The sequence below is a fragment of the Pezoporus wallicus genome, unplaced genomic scaffold (assembly GCF_028554395.1).
Source record: "Pezoporus wallicus isolate ANWC-B61680 ecotype Strahan unplaced genomic scaffold, APGP_CSIRO_Pwel_v1 contig_5767, whole genome shotgun sequence".
Classification (NCBI taxonomy): Eukaryota; Metazoa; Chordata; class Aves; order Psittaciformes; family Psittacidae; genus Pezoporus; species Pezoporus wallicus.
The window spans coordinates 8,120,758-8,140,807 of NW_026640599.1; the positions used below are offsets into that span (position 1 = coordinate 8,120,758).

Here is a 20,050-nt window from a genome sequence, read left to right on the forward strand (position 1 = left end):
TCATCTCTTATTTCACATCCCACACTTTGTCAGATCTGCATGTCTGACAGCTTATGGCTTCAAGGTGTCTTGAAAGAGGTTTGTGGTATTATCAATACAGTAAAAGAGAGTCCCTTAAATCCTCAAGGCTGTAGCACTGATATTTATTTTTCTCACCCAATATCAAATACATTAGCTTCCCCACCCTCCTCAGACCCCATTTAAAGCCACACTAGAGGGAATCACAAAAATGAGGGTTGGAAGGTACTTCTGGAGGTCAATAGAATCTCCTTCTCAGAGCAGGACCATCTCCTAGCACTGTATGACAGCAACCTTGGCTTTGCCTGAAAAGCTGAATCGATTAAACCTCCAAGGATGGAGATACCACAGCCAGTGAAAATGAGTTACTCTTCATGGTTTGCCTTGGGTTTGGGAGAGCGGTTTTTAAAACAGCTGATCACAATCTGAATGTTCTTTCAAAATACAGTTTTACCTTTACAAAATACCCTATTTTAATGGTAAATGAGATAAAAAAGAAAAAAAAAGAATACTACTACAATTTATATAGAAGCATTGAAACAAAGCATATGCCTTGGGTAAGCTGTTAATAACTTTTTTCCCTCCCACTGGTTTCTTTGTGAGCACATTTTAGTTCTCTCCCTACAAACCTTGCCTTGTGAAAGCTTGCACAGAAATGAAACAGAGAAAATCAGTCTAAATTATGTGAAGACAATAACATGAAAGCTACTGCCAGTGATGAAAGAGGTCTGAGTTACTTATAAATACTAGGGCAATTATGAAAATATCCTAGTGCTTAATAAAACACCACCAAAATCCCCCCACAAGCAAACTGCTAGGAATTAAAAGGAAATGGACAGAGACTAAAAATTAAAAACATGATGGTGCTTTTTTACAAATACCCGGCACACCAGTCTTCAATACTGTGCATAGTTTTAGGCTGTATTTGAAAAAGAAACTGAAGTATTATGATTAAGAAAAAAAAAGGCAAATGAAGAAAAGAATGATCAATGGTATGAGATAGATAGTCACTGTATGAAGAATACTTCAATAAACTGAGGCTTTTCAGTAAGACATAACTATAGAGAGATAAATTAGTCTTAACGTTCTGTTGCCAGTTCAGTTTTGCCTGGTAGTTTATATTCTCCAGAAACTGCTCACTGATTTTCTTGTCAATTTGGTAATTTGCTCATCACAGTGTTGCCATGAGTTATCTGGCTGCTTACTCTGCCACGTGTCTTTAATCACAGAAGCAGTCTTCTCACTTTCCTCTCTACACAAGCCTCCTTCATCTGTCTCCCCAACATAACCAACTGTCCACTCCTCCTTTACTGCTCTGAATCACTCTGTAGGGCTACAAACCTAGCACATCATAAAAATTAAAAAGCTTAGCACATCATAAAAACATTTTTTTTTAAAGCATGTGCATATAAATGCACAATGTACTGAACAAACAACTGAGGTATGATCAAGTTACAGTGCAACTTCAGTATTTTATCATGTGTTCTAATTGACTGGTTTCTACCCCATCCCACCCTGCTGTCATATTTTGTCTTAATCCAGTGTTGGAGTCAGATATTCTTATTCACAATGAGAGGTATTCAACTCAAATACTTTCCTCTGAAGCCAAGGGACAAGTTGTAAAATGAAGCAATACTGGTTCTTCAAAAAGCACACTACATTTAAAACGTTGCTGTTATTGAGTAGTTGCGATGGGATTTTTTTCTGTCTCTCGCCACCCTTTTTTGTTTCTCAACACTCTCCCTGTCAGAACAAAGCTGCTGTTCTGTGACTTAGCAACTTCAGTCAGCAGAATTGAGGCTTGGATTTAGAAGCCCAGATGTACTCTGTGCTGGTGAGACATGTTTGCTTGTTTCCATGGGGGTACAACTACACCACCAAGCAGTAAGTCCTAAAGGATGCCCTCATGCTCTTTCCTTCTCTTGTACCTGCAGCATCCTCATAGCTATTGATATTTAAGGGATCTGATACATTCTTCGATAAAAAATTTGTACCTGTTAATGGAACCAGAAACACTCCCTCACAAATCAGTCCTGTCCCCATCCACCACTCCACAGTTCTGTAGACCTATACCCCTCTGAAGCACAAGCATAATTTGATGAGGTTTGCTACTGTTTGCTCAAGCTTCCTGTGAGTTTGTACTAATGGAGAAAGGTTACAAAACCAGCAATCAATTTATTTGCAGAAAGCAGAATCTTAACAAATCTATACCCTTCTTCCCTTCTAAAATTTACTTGACAAACACAAAAATTACTACTGCTGCCTCAGCAAATCCCTGAGATGCAAGCTGGTGGAAGCAGTGGGAATATTTAGGGAGATCTATCGTTGTGCATTTTCCTGTATTCATACTCTTCCCCACATATGTGCTACTGACCACCGTCAGAGACAGTCTAGGACCTAGACTAGAAGGAATTATGCCATGAGCCAGTGTGGCCCCCCTTACACTGTTTCTCTCCCCTAGCTCTCAAACATGATCCAGAAATCTTATTCATATCACAGCCTCCCCCTGGAATAACTGCTGCCTTACAGCAAAATCCAAATTCTCTCTTTTTTTTTCTTTCTTTTTTAATTCATGGCTTCTTCCCCCCAGCTCATTCCCCCCCCCCTCCCCCCCCCCCCCCCCATTTTTTTCCCCTAATCCTTCTCTCCACTTGCAGTCATTATACTGAGTCCTAGTTTTAAATATCCCCCAAACAAAAATTCTTCCTGCCTCACAGGCTGGTTTTACTGGCTTTAAAGCATTGGCATGGTTAAAGAGCCAGAATTACACTCAGTGAACCAACAAAGTTAACAGGAGCACCATGGATTTCACTGGGACAAGAATTAGCTTTTTCTGTAAGTAAAAGCTGATACAATCCTTCCACCTTTTTGTTCACATCTTCCCCTGTATGGCTTGTTTCCATCTGTCTAGCTGGAGAAGACTATATACTATATAGAAAACCATATGTCAGTGAAAAGTAATTCACTCAAGGAAATCCACCTTTGGTTTCCTTTGTATTTCATGTTAACTTACTGATTTGATCTTCTGTACTACTTTAAGGCCTCTACAAGCAAACAGATTTCTTGAAAAGCAATGCAAGGGGAAATAAAGCATAACAATTCGGAAAACGTCTCTCATAAAGTCAAATACATTAAGAAAGAGCAACCTGTTTTTTTCTACTTTATTCCTATATGACTCTTGGTTTTTTGTTATTTCAGCCTCGAGGCAGTTACCAATAATTTACTACACATAATTATGATTAAAAATACCCTGATCTCACTGCAGAGGAAATGGCAGTCAGACAACTTAATTGATTAGTATAAATACCACCTTTCATAAAATTAATTGGTCTTCATATATGATACTGAATTCATTTATCATCACATACAATACCTTTGCCTACAGTATACACGATTAATTTAAAAATACAGGGTTTTTTTTCATTTTCTTGCATAAAATAGGACACTATTAGTTAAGTATACCCTAATGGCTCCATGGCAGATGGTCTGAATTGCTACTAACCATACAGAAATCTACAGGAAAAAAATATTTCAAATAATGTCTTACTTATTGAGGAATACAACTCATTTGAATTAAAGGCATTACACCAGCACTCTCACTTAAAACAAAAACCTAATTTGTGAGTTAAGACATTTCACCAAGGATGCAATTTGATTGTATAATCCTCAATATTTGAAATAATGAATGAGGAAAACAAGATCCTGAATAGGGCCTTCAGACTAGATCTAAATTTGCAGTTCTTCAGTTAGTTATGACAATGAAAAAAATAGCTTTCTTTTTTTTATCTCATATACACTTCAGGTGCTTCATGCAAGTCACTCATACAAAATGAGGAACCCTATGATGTGTTTTTCACTAAGTCTGAGTAATTGCAGAACATTTTTCAATGGGAATAATTTCCTATGGCTACTATTATTCACAATTACTAGTGATTTTCTCCTTGCACCCTGTTATGCCCTTCACTTTATAATCACCCTTTTTATTATTGTATTGGAATATGTTGCTTGTTAAAACACAGCATGCTGAGTTAAATAATAGTGACTGCAGCTGCCCTCATCTTTAATATAAGTGAAGATAGAACTGCCTTGGAAAGAGACTGAAGTCTTCACAGCTCTGGCCTTATGCTAGGGCTGGGTTTTGTTTTAAAGTCTACTCTGTTTTGAAGAGAATTTGGCATACCCTTTGGTCTCTTTACAAGCTTCCAGAACTTGGTAATTTGGTAAATAAGGCCAACTGGAAAAATACTCAAAGATAAGCGTACTGGAAATCATCGAAAACGTTGCTGTGAAGCCCTAAATTCATGAAGCAGATCCTAAGCAAACAGCCAGCTGACAAGCACACTTAATATTTAAATCAACTATATAAATAAAACTCAACTAAATATCTGTACTTTATCTACTATATTATACTGCAGCAACAGGAGATAAAAGAATATAGAACAAACTATCATCTTTTTTTATTACTCAGTTAACCTTATTACATCAAGTAAAATTCACAGAAAAAGACTGCAAAACTTTCCTCTCCCACTGGCTTTGATCATGTTTTGTACTGTCCATGTGCTTAATGTACTCGCTCAATGCTTTCAGATAATTCAAGACAATATAAACCACAGAATAGGAAATGGTTCATTTGAGTCTAGAATTATTACAAGAACATATTCTATAAACTCTTTTTTTTTTTTTATCACAGTTTATTGGTTTCTACAAAAGACTTAGTAAAAATCACAGTAGGGTGTTTTTAAAAAAAAACAAACAAACCCCAACAGTAAGTTTTTCTTTCACTGTTTTGTTTTGTTCATCAATAAAGGTACTCAGCAGAACTCAACTATAAGAGCAGTACACGAAAGAGCTCATTTAGCGAGACCCAGGTTGTAAGGCCAGCGGTACTAACCTATGTCAGTGTTACCTATTGTGGCTGTAACTTGCACAGGAAAGCAGAGTGGACAAAAGTAACAGTGACATGCAAACCATGGCACAACACAAAGGAACCCCTGTAGAATTGTGAAACTCTCAAAGTTTCAGGAAAAAAAAATAAAAAAATGGAGAGAGGGAGATTCAGGTGATCATTACAATGTAAATTCAGGCCCCATATGTGTACTTGCCAATGTAAAATTAAACTGTGTGATCAAGGGAAGGACTTTGTGTAGGTGTGGTTTGGTTTAGAGGAAACATGACTACTGGTCCTATCATACATGAGCTGGTTTTACTGTGAGGGTCTGCCATGGACTTTCATTCACTACTGTTATTGAGGCCTCTGCTTTGGGAGCTGGGATGGAGGTAGAGTAGAGGCTGGAATACACCTGAGGCAGCTGGAGGCCATCCTGCATGACTGTCTTCTAGCTTTCTGCATGTCCTTTCACTCAAAGACTTGCCACAGAAATGTGCAGTCCTCATTTTATAGGAGCACCAGCCTGAGAACCTAAAGGCTAATTAATAAGGTTGCATAAACATTAATTGTTGAAGACAGTGGGATTCAAAATATGTTTCATCGTGCTTCATACTTCAAAAGCCAAATCACTGTAGACACCTCAATTTGAAACCTTTAATTAGTGAACTTCATGTATCTGTATGTTAGTTCCATGTAAATGGAACATCACTCTTCTATTTCTCCATGATATGGTTATAAATTACTTAGGTATTGCAGCAATAAACATTAAAGGACCACTTCATGCAAGGACTGGAGGGCTGTGCCATACAATAAATGTGTTTATTTATCATATGGCACTGTTATACCTTTAACAAGCAGATCAACACAAAATATTGAGATACTGACCAGGTGACCTCCAGCTATTCCAATGCACCAGGCAAAGCTCTCAAGGAGAAAAAAAATCAGACAGCCGTCAATTAGACTCACATTTAAAACAGAAGAAATAAAATGGCAACCTTAATTCAGAAATTTCTTAGCTTTCAAGAATCTAGAACTACAAGAACATCCTTTCCTGGTGGCTCACATACCTTGTCTTCTTACACAGTGCTTGCCTCTCAGGCAGAGTATACCTGAAGCAAACAGCCATCTACCTCTGAAACACTCAGCCCTCGATTACACAGTATCTTACTTCATAACAAAGCCGTGAATACAAATATTGAAAACATTCAGGTTGCCCATTTGGGCTCAACTTATACCTAAAGATATGTTCCATTCTATGCCTAAACTAAGATACAATCAGACCTAAATCTCAGCTGGGAGGTAACAAGGAACAACACCTTAAACCAACCCATGTCTGTTTAAAAAAGAGCACTCTACTCTGCTTGTATGTAGACTAAGAATTAATTAGCTTAAGACACTGGTAGAGGAATGGCCTTTTGTTCCCTCAGACTTCTCAACAAGCAGCCAGGAAGGTGACCTACTTAGATAGGCCAGGCTTGGAATCAAGCAGAAGCCTGTAATTGCAAACATCCTTTATTAGGTTCTGGTATTAAAGTGATGGCAAATCTAAGACATGCTCAATGCTCTGCTCTGAAATGGAAACCAGGAATGAAGACTGTTGATCTAGCAGAGAATTGTGTTTAAAAACTTGCTATGTGAATCAGGGTACCAGAAATTAGCATTAAAATGTCTGCCTTCACTACATATGTTAATAATAAGTGCTTTAGCACATTTCTGCACAGTACTTTGCAGGAAGGCCCAGGTTTTCTTTGCTCATGATCCAAGACAGGTCAGACTGAGGCTGGCTCTGAACCAGGAGACATGCCGCTAGGCTGGAAGGGTTTTAAGACTGAAGTAAAATATCCCTGCCCCTTCCCTTGGCTCAGCTTGTTAACTTGAACTCAACATGAGTGTGGTACAAACTGCATTTGTGTCCACCTGATGTACCAGCAAAGACCCGATGCCCCCAGAAGAAACTCACTATCACTTGCCTGCCACATTGCTAGCTCTCTACAGTATGAGAATAGCACTGACTTGAAAATGCTAAGTGAAATTCACTGCCAACAGATCTCAGTTGCAGAGCCTAAAACTAAATAAAGGAATGACTTTCTCTGTTAACTATGGTCACAGGTACACCTTTGTAATGAAATTAAGCAAACATTAACTTCTGCAGGGTCAGATATTCTTACAGATGCCAATTCTGTTTTCTTTATGATGTATTTTGCTCCTGGTAGGCTCAATCAGTTGTACTGAATAACATTAATATTGTTTTTTTATACAGAAATTAATAGAACGGTAAGTGAAAACACTGTTCTGTATTTTTATAAATAGATTCTGGTAGAACTTACTAAAGAGAATTTGTTTTTAAAATAGAAAAAGTGATTAAAAAATACCATGGAAGTAAGATGGTAAAAACACTTCCGGAGTCATTTTAAACTAACTGGACTTGTTCTGAAAATTTTCAAGTCTTAACTTTTTACTTTTGTCCCGCATTTTGTTTTAAGAAGGAATAAACACCTATAGAAGCTAAATTCTGCATTCTTACCAATGGAAAACTGGTCATTTAGTTTACAGAAAAAACTTTTCTCTGGGAATGTTTAAATTGTTCCCAGAAGAACACAAGGAGAGTCACGCTGGTTCAGGCTAGTGATCAATTTAATGAAACCTGTTGACGGGGAAAGCAAATTCATAGCAAGTAATTTTGTCTTGTCTTACCAAGATGCTATTGTCATTGCCAAAACAGATGTTTTAATGGCATGAGTGTCACATGGTGCTCAAAATACAAAGAATTTGAAGGCAAGGAACTTGCCAATTATATTATGCACATCTAAATGTGCACAGTAAGTTTTAAAACTTGATCAAATCAAAATTTGAGAACAAGGCACAACCCTAGCATAATTCTTACTGCCAAATTTAAGAATCTTAAGTTCCTGAAATAATAAAAAGTTGGACAAACTTCCTCTGAAAAATAGGGCTAAATCCTTTGTGTTGACACCACTTCTCAAGACATTAAAATGATATCTTAAGTAGACTTGCATTTCAGAAGTTTTATAAGATCAAGCCTGCGATATTTCCATTCAATAACAGCAATGAAATGCAATAATAACAGTAACAATTACATGTCAAACACTGGTTTCTATTTTAAAACACTGCCTTGTGTTGTACGTTAAAAATTTTAGCCCACAAGTGCATTTTTTCCTTCATTTTTAAGCAGTCTAATGAGAAAATTATCTTTCATCAGAGCAAGCTGCAAACTACATAAATAGATTCTCTCTGTCTTCATCTATTCAGATAAAAATTTTCTGAAAGGTACACTTCAGCAGAACAACACAGCAGATTCAGTAGATGGTTAACCAGCTATGACTTAATGGTCTATGATACCAGAGAGAGAATACAGATACTCTTTAATAAAACCCAACAAACCTACAAAAGCTGAACTACATGTAGGAACCATATTCATATACTTGGTATCAAGAACTAAATACTAATAATTTCTCCCTCTTCTTATAAAAAAGGCTTTGTCATTATCTATCTTTGGGTTACGGTTCCAAGCATGGGTCTAGTTATCTTTTTCTGTGAGAAAAACTTAGTTAACTTTTTCTTGGTCGATGAGAAAATGAACATGAGCCTGCGTCAGTGTGTGCTTGCAGCCCAGAAAGCCAACCGTATCCTGGGCTGCATCAAAAGGAGCGTGACCAGCAGGTCCAAGGAGGTGATCCTGCCCCTCTACTCTGCTCTCATGAGACCTCACTTGGAGTATTGTGTGCAGTTCTGGTGTCCTCAACATAAAAAGAACATGGAACTGTTGGAACAAGTCCAGAGAAGGGCCACGAGGATGATCAGGGGACTGGAGCACCTCCCGTATGAAGACAGGCTGAGAAAGCTGGGTCTGTTCAGCCTGGAGAAGAGAAGGCTGCGTGGAGACCTCATAGCAGCCTTCCGGTATCTGATGGGGGTTCACAGGAATGCTGGGGAAGGACTCTTCGTTAGGGACTGTAGTGATAGTACAAAGGGTAATGGGTTCGAACTTAAACAGAGGAAGTTTAGATTGGATATAAGGAAGAAGTTCTTTACTGTAAAGGTGCTGAGGCACTGGAATGAGTTGCCCAAGGAAGTTGTGAATGCTCCATCCCTGGCGGTGTTCACGGCCAGGTTGGACAGACCCTTGGGTGACATGGTTTAGTGTGAGGTGTTCCTGCCCATGGCAGGGGGGTTGGAACTTGATGATCTGAAGGTCTTTCCAACCCTAACTATTGTATGATTCTGTGATCCTGTGCCATCCTGATGCTGCTCAGTGCTGATTTTTAGTTAGATTGCAGATCACAATTTTTAATAGCATGTGGATTTTATCTAACCAGTTACTTTTATTACTACATGTGATTTTATTTTCATAAGATCTATTTTCTACAATACAAAATTAATATAAATCCTTTAGAAAAAAATAACTATTGTACATACGCACTGCAGATATCTGTAGCTAACCAGAAGAGTTCAAAAATATTTCTGTGCTTCTTAATCTAGCAAAGCACCTGTAGGTCCAGATCAACTTTCAAGGTGCCTTTCAAGGAAGATGTATCATGAATGTGTATTCATGAATCAAGCTTGTTACCTATTACTTTAATATCTCAGCCAGAACTCTATCATGCTAAACTTTTCAAGGTGTTCAGAATAATCAGTATCTCAGGATAAACAATCTCAGCCTAACCAAGAGTCCATGGCTATCGCTGGAGTCTTCCACAATTACTCAAGTGGCCTTCGGAACAGGTTCACTCTCATCACGTTTCTGACAAAATCATGGTTGTTGGAAAATAATTATTTCAAAAGTTACAAGCTGTCCTGGTGCACAGGGATTAAAGAAAAAATGACTACAGTAAATATCTGTGTGCAGAAAGGTAAAAGAATTTGGATATTATCTGCCCTATAAATTTATACATAAGCCCACACTGAACAGGAATAAAATTAAATAACTTCAATCAATCATCCTTACCTATTCAATGCAAAAGCATAATGAAATTTGATGTTGTGTTGATCAGCCAGATCACAGGTAGGAAGCATTTCTAGTGTTTCTACCAGCTTCACCATAGCATCATAGTCCTGTTATGAATTAAAAAAGAAAAAAAAAAAGAAAAGAAACTGAAAGCAGAGGAAAGCATCACTAAACTAAAACATATCATGACTGCTAGACAGTATCTCAGGTGACTGTTCCTAGAAGACTCAGTGAAACAGCCACAAAATCTGTGTAAGGAAATGAACAGGGATTTTGTCCATCCATGTCAGTACTTGCTTCTTCCTCATTTCAATGCCACTGCCCAAATTACTGAGTCCCTCTGGCCAGTTTGATCAATTACACTCCCAGCACTGGGAAGAAGGGTGATGAGCCTGGCTTTTTCAGGCCTTTACTGAGGATTTCTGGTGAATGACGCTTCATCAGGTCATTGCAGACTAGGGCACAGTTCATTCTGCAGCATGTCAACTGGTTGTGCATACATTTTGATTTTTCAGGGGTAACTTGCATATACATTGCTGAAGAGGGCAGTTTACTGACATCAACAAATGGCTTCATGTTACTTATTTGTTGAAAATATGTTTTGAGACTATTACATTTCTCAAGGAAGACCACTCAAAGGAATGCAAATGATCACCAGAGCTGATCAAAATGAAGCTGGATGAAGTGCTGCAGGAAAATATGTATCATCTCAGAGTGGAAAGTTGGGTAATGCAGGATGATGTGGTCACCCAATGCTCTCATGACCCATTTATACTTACAAAATAACCAACCTAACAGCCTTCCAGTACCTAAAGGGATGCCTACAGGAAATACAGAGAGGGACGTTTTCAAGGGCATATAGTGACAGGACAATGGGGAATGGCTTTAAACTAGAAGAGAGGAGATTGGGACTGGATATTAGGAAATAATTCTTCATGGTGGTGAGGCACTGGAATGGGCTGTCCACGTAGGTTGTGGCTGCCCCATCCCTGGCAGTGTTCAAGGCCAGGTTGGATGGAGCTTTGAGTAACCTGATCTAGTGGGAGGTGTCCCTGTCCATGGCAGGGGGGTTGGAACTGGATGAGCTTTAAGGTTCCTTCCAACCTAAACCATTCTGATTAATTCTATCAAAAAAAAAACAAAAAAACCTATTTCCATAGAATGGTTGGAAGTGTATTTTAAAAGGATGTCAAACACGCAGACTGTCAGTTTGGAAATACATGACACAAGCTGTGTTTTAGCAAAGCAGATTAAAAAAAAAAATAAAAATGTTTCTTTGAATGACAGTTCACAACTTGAGCACCTCTGGCCAATACAACAAATGTATTTTCTTCATTTCTAAATGTATCTGATTTTGAGGGCAAGGGAGGGAAGGGAGGGAAGGGAAAAGCAAGCATCTTGCTTCACTAGAAGCTGAGAGTTTGGCAGGAGGGGAGGTTTAGGACTTTAAAAATTACTAAAAGCAAAGGAGTTGACCTCAGGGAGTCATTTAATGTTTCTCTTGTTCACAGGCAAAATAAATAAGAGTCCAAGGCCCCTTGAACTGGCCAAGCAGGTAAGTCAAACTGTTAAACAACGTAACGATTTAGTGTCAGCTTTGAACCACTGTTTAACAAACAGTGAAGTACAGTAGGACAAACAAGAGCCCAAATCCCATGGTAAAATAATCGTCCTTAATCTTTAAGAACATACCTGAATATCTCTGTAAGAAAGAAGCAGGTTTATGACAATGTCAGAAGTCAGCACTTCAGTGTTATCCATACGAAGCTTAATCCTAGCCAGCTCCTTAGCCAGTTCATCTCCTTGATACTTCTCTCTAGCTTTTCTAATATCATTCAGCAGCGTTTCTTTATAATAGGCACTACAGAAATAAAAGATGGACATATAAGAAGAAGACAGACAGATATTTCTTATTTTTCTTTTTTTTTTTCTTATTTCTAGATATTGTTGGCATAATTTCCAACAAGTGCCATTTCCTCACAGTGGGGTGCACATAAAAATTTTCCATGAAGTACATGATATACCCAGCAAGGTGCCAGAGAATAGCAGACCTGCCATGGATGGAGGTGTGAGGAGGGTGTATATAGGCAGGCTCATCTATGGTATTCTAAGAGTGGGACCAGGTGAGAAAAGGAGGTTTTTAGGTGAGCCTTTCACTGGGGTGGGATGGCAATGGGGAAAGAGAAAGAAATCCAAGGGCCCTCAGCGCTACATCATGCTCCACACACTAGGAAAAAGAAAACCTAAAAGCTCAGTCTTTCACCATGTTTTACAGAAATACAAACAAAACCAGACTAGCCTCAGAAAACAGGGTGAGCAATCGAGAGAGACTTTAATCTCCAGCCTCAATCCTCAAAACTACAACAGTCCCTCGTAAAAGTGGCCAGTGTCATGTTTATTATCTCATATTAAAAGGCTAATGTTAAAAAAACCCAAACACCCAAAATGAACCAAACAAAACCAAGCACCACTGAGAACAACAACAAAAACCAAACTATCAAAGTTACATTTGATTGCCTATTGTTGCCACATTATTTGGTGACAGAAAAGGATAGTGTTTGGCTTTGAGCTCTACGAAGAGGCTGTGATTTATCTCCTATTTCAATCTTATGCACTGTAATTTATACTTCACCTAACCCATGGACTGCCTTTGCTTACTGATGATTCAGAAAGTAACCATAAATCAGGACAGCAATACAGAAGGCAGTAAAGATAGCAGTTTTTTTTAAAAACCATATTAAGTGCAGTGAATAATAATAAATAATAATAAATCATCAATGCTGCTACTATAGATGGGGGGGGGGGGGTGTTGGTTTTTTGTTGCTTTTTTATAAGATTCAAGAGACTATCAAAGGTTCTGGAGATGTATGTGTAGCAAAATTACCACGATGTAACATGGACATCCTTGAGAAGGCTGATAAACTTGTCCACCAGGGGGACACATAGTGGCCCCAGGATATTGTCCCAGCTGGGCTGCATATACTCAGAAGCTCTTCGCTGGGCATCACTTTCACAGCAAAAGTAGTCAGCAGAAGGTGTGACGATGTATGGAATAAAGTAATAATTACCACTGGAAGCCTAAAATAAAAACAGGCACAGTTTAGAGAACAAATGAAAGTAGAAATATGCTTGTGTACACACACAATCTTTTACTATCGGAAGAAACAGCTAGATTGGGGCTAGTGCATTACAAACCTTTAGCGCACTGTTTAACACAAGATTTGCAAACATTAAATTAAGGGAATTTTTCATGGAAGAGTTAAAAATATTAACAAGGGTTAAATTTTATTATTAACAAGGGTAATCTGTTAAGCAACAATGCAACTAAACTGTTCAATACTTTTTGTATGATGTATGGACCCTAATACAGTCTGACAGTTACAAGCTAACCTTCTGCTCCCAAATTTTGGGTGTCTGAGGTGTACTTGCATCCTCTAGGCCCACTTTTTGCTAGGAAGCATATGACGCAGAGCTCCCCCCAGAGAGAGAGGTACAGAAACACAAGCATTGGAAAGACTTTATGGAGGTGTTTAATCCGGAGGAGCCTACAAAATATTTGTTGCATGCTACCTTCAAATACCAAACCAACCAACCAAGAAAACCTGGTAAAGTTTCATAATGTATGTAATACATTTAGCACAGAATTCTAGAAGTAAAAAAATAAAAGTCCTAAACATGCCACATAGAAAGTGTAAACATAATCATGGTGCTGAAAGGGGAAGCAGAAAATACCCTTCAGAGCCCCAAATCAGCAAGTTCAGAGTCTTCGGCTCCTGAGCAAGACTCCAAAAAACCAGATAACTGCAAAGTTTTCCACAGGTACTAGAAGCATCAGTTTTGAGCTGCGACAATTCTCTGCTGTTTAAAAGTAAACTGCATTTCAGAGTAACTAGACAGGAGCACTGAAGAATGGGTCAGTATGATACATCTAACACAATCAACTACCACTAAATACCCTTCAAACTCCACCTTGGGGATATCAAGGCATCAAACATACAGCAAAATCAATACCTTCTATTTTTTCATAGCATCTAGGCTGGCAGTAAAGCTGTAGCCATTCAAAGTCACCCTGAACAATGGGAGAATGCCGAGATAATGGAACGAATGGATATGAAGATGACAAATTTTTATAGGCATTAATAAACTAGATGAGAAATAAACAGTTTATGGGAAGTTAACAATGTAGGGCATGCAGTTACTAAAAATACAGATGGAAAAAAAACCTGTATCAGTACATCCTATTGTTGCTATAAGTCTGCAAAGATTTAGAATTTTAAATTATTTCTAATAGATAAAGATCAAGCCACAATCCTTCCTCATAAACGCTACAGTACCTTATCTCTCTTGTAACAATGTAATTATCTGTTGCAATGTCATCTTTACTTCCTATCAAAAAAGGTGGAAAATTTGCAACTGAAACCACCAGTATTCAAAAGCGATTTAGTCTCCAGTTTATTCAAATAAACACTGAGTTCAGTACAAAACAAAAACTGTTTGTGTAGAAACTCTGTTCTTAAACCTGTAATAATGAATTAGTTCTTCTTGCAATGGAAAAAAAAACCAACAATTTGAAAGCATGATGTATTTTGTGACATAAAGGGAACTGCAGTCATCTAATGAAAACACAAAGCAGTTTTTCAGAAAAAAAAAAAAAATTACATTTGTGAAACACTGTATTAATATTATTGAGCCAACATCTCATCTATTTGACCTATATTTCTTGCCTCTGTGGATAGGAAAATCTATACAATTAAAAATATACGACAGACACATCCTTCTGTGCAGAGAAGAACTCTGCACATATTTGAGCATGTCACCTTGTCTGAAAGTAACCAGCTCCAATTTTCTAACTTATTCTGTCCAAATCTTACATATAATAAATTATAAAGCTCCTTCATGTAGAGTGTGTGGCCTTTCTAAGACTGTCTTTCTTATCTTCATTACATAGAAAACCAGTTCTGTCCATGTACTTTTCTTACACTATTAAACATTAGAGACGTCTTTAAAGGTTAGAGAAGGAAGATATCATCTTGGCTTCTTATGATTATCTACTCAGGATGCTGGTCTTCGACACCACAAGCTAATCATTGTGAAAATTACTGTGCTGTCATACACCACCTATTGCTTTTTAGGATAATGAATAAATGGCACAGGTGAGTATGAAGTAAAATATATAGAAATCCAAGCTGCAAGTATATAATACCTATAAATTATGAGTTATTTAATTGTAATAGAACTATAACTTCATAGCTTATGAAGACTGTATGCTGAGCTGGTTTATTTCAGGATTAGTAGTTAAGCTCTTCTTATTGTCTTATTTTGAGAAATGTTTAAGTTAAAAATAACAAAAAATCAAGCAGACTGAAGAAAAAAAAAGCTCATCTACCAGTAAATAATGTGTGCTCAGTATGCTAGTAATGAAAATTTTGCATTCAACAACACTTCAAAATCTAGCACAAAAGGAGCCAAAAATTTAGGATAGTAGGAAAAACAGAAAATAACTGAAATCAAGTTGAGAAAGGGACCTGCTCTTCAGGGAAAAATGGTTAAAGGCATTAATCACAGAGTCATGCTTTTGCTGAAGTGCTGAGTTAGGCTCACATAGACCATTTTTAGGCTCTAGACAAGGCAGGCCAAGTGTAGACTACTTTTCACCTTAAAACACTCCTCTAAGCATTTTCTTAATGCTGCTAAAAGTAAACTTTTGACCTTACTAACGTGATCAGTTTGTTTTTTAATTGCACTGCTAGGTATTCCAGTACAACTGTCACTGTGACAGACACTACGCTAGAACTAAAGTTTAGGAGTCCTTTTTTTTCTTTCCCTCCATATAAATAATGTTGCGTAAAATCTCTGCATTTTTAGAGGCAGTTATGCCTGCACAGCGAAGAGCACAATTATTTTACTTAAGCTATGCAATTCATTTTGCTACTTATTCAAGCATCAAGAGCATTAGGATTGCTTAGCCTACCTTATCAAGCAGTTACAAGGAAAACACACAGGATAACAGAAAAATAACTGCATTCACTCAAAGAAGTCACAAAGTTTTGAGGATTTAAGGAGTTTAATCCACTGTTGCCTTAAGAACTGAGGTTTTCACTGTGGTTTTCTGTGACATCACATTCCTATCCATCATGCAGTACAGTTGACCAAGACTTTTAAAAAATACTTCCTCTTCTAAAGTTGAATATATGCAGTATTTTTATGTAAAGGCTGTGAAGAGAGATTATCACAAGCCAAACAGTCTGGATGCTGGGATCTAGCTCGCAAGGAAAGAGTACTCCAGGATAAGAATCACTTTGAAGAAAAGATCCTGCCAAGTACTATTCTTAAGGAATCCTTAAGAGAGAAACGCTGTACATTTTTAAATGCCTAGAAACATGGTTATAAGATGCCATATCTGTTCAATAGGAAGCAGATTTAAAGTAATACATACTTTGTCTATCAGATAACCACTGTGGTATTCAGGAGGTACTTGAACCCGAAGAAAAGCTTTGTGGTTGGCAACCTACTCCAAATAGAAGTAAAACAACAAAAAGGAAAACACCACCACAAAACAGCATAAGAATCAAAAAGACAGACATGACACATGAATAGAGAAATTATTAAAGAAACAACATAAAATTAATATAGATATTTATAGCAAGTGCATTTAGAAGGCCAAGAAAACAGTGCTCTTGCTACCCAGTATATGATTTGTCTGTCTACATAATTTGTCTATTCATCTCCTTGTGTCATCAGAAACAGACTTTCAAGTCTTACTTTTATGAACCTATCAGACTGATTGCATGATTAGTTAACACTAATCCAACCACTACTAATACACATCCCTTGAGATAGTAATATTTCCATAAAAACTACATAAACGTTTATTGGCTATTTAATATTTAACACTTACTGGCTTACCCATTGCTTTTGTACTATTCTCCCCTCAAAAGAGAAAATGATTGCATTGAAGATGTTCCTACACGTCTTTCATTCTCAGCCCTTTTGCAAACTCTTTTTATACAAACATTTATATTTTGTAAATGTTTGTATAACATACAAACATTTATATTTTGTAAAAATAACCATAAAATATAGAAAACTACTCTGCAATAATACTTCTTCAGATTATTAAATTCATATAATGTAATCATACTTTTAGAATCTTGGCTCTTCCATGTATCCACTGGGGCTACTAAATTGGAGAATATGAGTCCAAGTGCAAAAATCTTTCTTAAGATTTTTTTTTTTACTTAAATGTTCATTGCCTTGAAATAGTAGATGCAGTCTAATTTATACAGCTAGTGAAACTCTGAAGAGACTTTTTTGCCAATTACCATAAGAAGTGATTTTTCAATATAAAAGTTCCTTGCGGCAAGGATAAATTGCAATCCTGTCCCCTTTAGATCAAGGAGAACTTTTGCTAATGACTCCTCCATGGCCTAGACTTTATTCTTTGCTTGCTATAGGAGCTGCTACATGTTCTAACAAAAAAGCCCCAAACCATTTAAATCTCTGAAAATACTTTATCAGGCCCAGTGGCCTAAGTATTTTATAATAAACCTTTTGCTTTCATAGCCAGTTTACTTTCCTTTAAATAACTTCCCTGAAAGCAATTAACAGGGTTATTCAAATTTCTTCAGGCATACCATCAACTAAAGAAAAATTAACTATTAAGTCTTTTTCCTTATATCCTGTACTTGCCATAATAATTTTCCTAGAGTGTGAAATTCTAGCTTGTCTTTTCAATGCCACATTTAAACAACTGAATGTATCAAAGTATGTACCTCAAACTATGTGCAACCAATGCTAGAACTATTCCCAGAAAGACTGTGTATTTTGCTTCCTGACTCCAGCAGCTTTAAAAAAGTCCCCTGTGAACTCTTGGACTTTCTGTATACAACATTTCTTAAAATACTGTAGAGGGAGAGGAAATTTCCCTATTGAAACAAAATTAAAAAATCGATAGCAACAAAACTTTGCATCATAATGGAACAACTTTCCCATGTGTTTTGTCTATTACATTGGTTTGGGGAAAAAGAATTTTTTAAGCATTTTTTGCTTTCAAAAATCCTTAAAATTTCATTTTGTCAGTAAACCAAAGTTTATCCGACATCTACAGAAACTCCAAAGCACAAGCCAGTTTTTCCTTAGGTGAATTTATTTTCCTTTACTCTACAGTCCAGTAGCATCCACGGTGCTCTCAAACCTTGACTTTTCCATAATGACACAGGAAACAAACTGTTCTGCAAGACTGCATATTTGCAATTTATTTTATCAGTTCTTATTTTGACAGAAACTAGGAAGCTGTGCATACACCCTCAACACAATTAGCAGAAAACAGCCCTCAAAGCTCAGAGGAGCTCTGCAGAAGGAAACCTAACTGATGGGACATAGAATCTTGACCTTGAATTTCATGCCAGGGCAATTCATTCTTGGGAACTGAATTCCCAAGCCAATAATTCTTTCCTTTTGTATCCAAGTATGCAATAAATTATCAATGCAGAATTTTAGTTGTTTGTTTGAGGAAGTCAAGTAGAACTGAATCAAATTCCCCATCTTATCTCACCTCTGAAAACTTTCCTGTATGGTGGAGGGAAGGAAGGAAGTTCTCCTACTCTTAAGCTCTTTTTTTCTGACAGTAAGCTATAAAATATCTCGAACTCTCACCACTGCAGTATGCTGCTGTATAATTTTCACTGTTAGACCAGTTGTACTTAGGCTAAATCTCAAATTAATTGCTGACCTTTCTTCTGGGCACTGTTTTCAGCTTTATGTCCAGGTTCTTCACTCTTGCTTCCTCCTTGATGCTGAATTAGAATATGTTTTCTTTACAAGGAAAGCGTCCATTTTATTCAAGGCTTACTGGTTATATACAAAAGAAAATCACCCCAGATGACACACAAGACATTCATCTGCATCTTTAACACAGCTTCACATCTGCTCCATGCTATGATTTTGTTTGCACCTTTTGTACATGACTTCAGATTTTCAGGACAAATAGTAAGGGTGAGGGCAAACAAACCTCAGAGAAAGCTCCAAGCTCCAGCAGCCAGCACAGAAAGTTTCATTTGTGCTGCTGGAAAAACAGTTTGCTGTGCCTGGTAGAATCTCGGTTGTTCCCCTTTCCATTATACACAGTGCAAATGTGTGGACACAGAGGTTGTAAGATGTGGAGAGGACTTCCCTTCATAAAACCAGCAATGGTATTCCTGTGGCTAACTCTGGGTTGGAGGAAGGCTTAGCAGGTCAGGTATCTATCCTCTTTCCAACATGTCTTCAGACCCTAATGAAGAGTGCACTTAAACTCTTTCTGCTATTGCATTGCTATGGAATACCCACACTTTCTAATCAAGAGAAGTGAAAGGAAAACACAAACCCCTAATACAGAGATATTAACTCTTGTATCTAATATTCAGCATTTAAACTGAAGTGCCAATGTAAATACATACCTCATTGGACACAGTAAATTCACACCAGTTCTGGACCTACTTAACAACGGCAGCAATCCTCCTTAGCAATTTACTTCAAACAAGATATTGCCCATATGGTTGTAAAATATTTAACCAAGCAATGAAGCAATAGCACCATATTGGGGCAGCAGCAAACTGCAAGCCTCTCATGGCAACTTATTGGATCTGAAAGGAGTAGAAAGCAATTGTCTATTTGAAGTCAACTCTACCTGAGAAAAACATGAAGTTTTAACCTACTAACTATTTGGCTTCCTAATTAGTTTGATGTAATTTCTGATCAAAAAAGGGATGAAACAATGCAATATAGGAGCACATTTAACTAATAAAAGAGAACAACCTCATATAACAAAAAAGGGTCAAGAATCCATAGTTGGTATTTATAATCTTTTTTTCTCACTGTATTTTACTCAAAATTGTTTTCTTAATTTAAACACTTGAAGAAAGTAGGTTAGGCAATCCCTCGTTTTTAAAGGAGGGATCAGCATCCTAGTTTCAAAGTACTTCCCTGACCCATCTGCTAGCCACATGGTGTTTACAGGTCTGATACCAGGCCCTGCTCCAGAAACCATGTTACCACATCCATCTTTTCTTCTCTTCATGTGAAGGTAAATACCTCCCTCTGTGGGAGGAATCTGCCAAAAGAAAAGATTGCAGGTTGCTAATCTGGGCTCACTAGGCTGAATTTGCCTCCACTAATCTGTCCACTAGGATGAAGTTGCC

At 37.4% G+C, this 20,050-nt stretch overlaps 1 protein-coding gene across 11 annotated transcripts in view; it reads right to left on the bottom strand.

Annotated features, from left to right (window-relative positions):
• MAP3K15 (mitogen-activated protein kinase kinase kinase 15) overlaps positions 1–20,050 on the bottom strand; it is a 90,010-nt gene that overhangs the window by 35,515 nt on the left and 34,445 nt on the right. For 8 of the 11 annotated variants that reach the window (XR_008973508.1, XR_008973509.1, XM_057419471.1 and 5 more), the window contains exons 4-7: positions 16,309–16,380; positions 12,757–12,950; positions 11,565–11,733; positions 9,873–9,979 (exon numbers count right to left, since the gene is read on the bottom strand). Coding sequence is in view for 9 of the 11 variants with exons in the window: in XM_057419471.1 (XP_057275454.1) it covers positions 9,873–9,979; positions 11,565–11,733; positions 12,757–12,950; positions 16,309–16,380 (542 nt within the window). In the remaining 2 variants the exon portion in view is untranslated. The remainder of the gene's footprint in view (positions 1–9,872; positions 9,980–11,564; positions 11,734–12,756; positions 12,951–16,308; positions 16,381–20,050) is intronic. The other 3 variants (XM_057419470.1, XM_057419469.1, XM_057419468.1) reach the window with 1 other exon arrangement.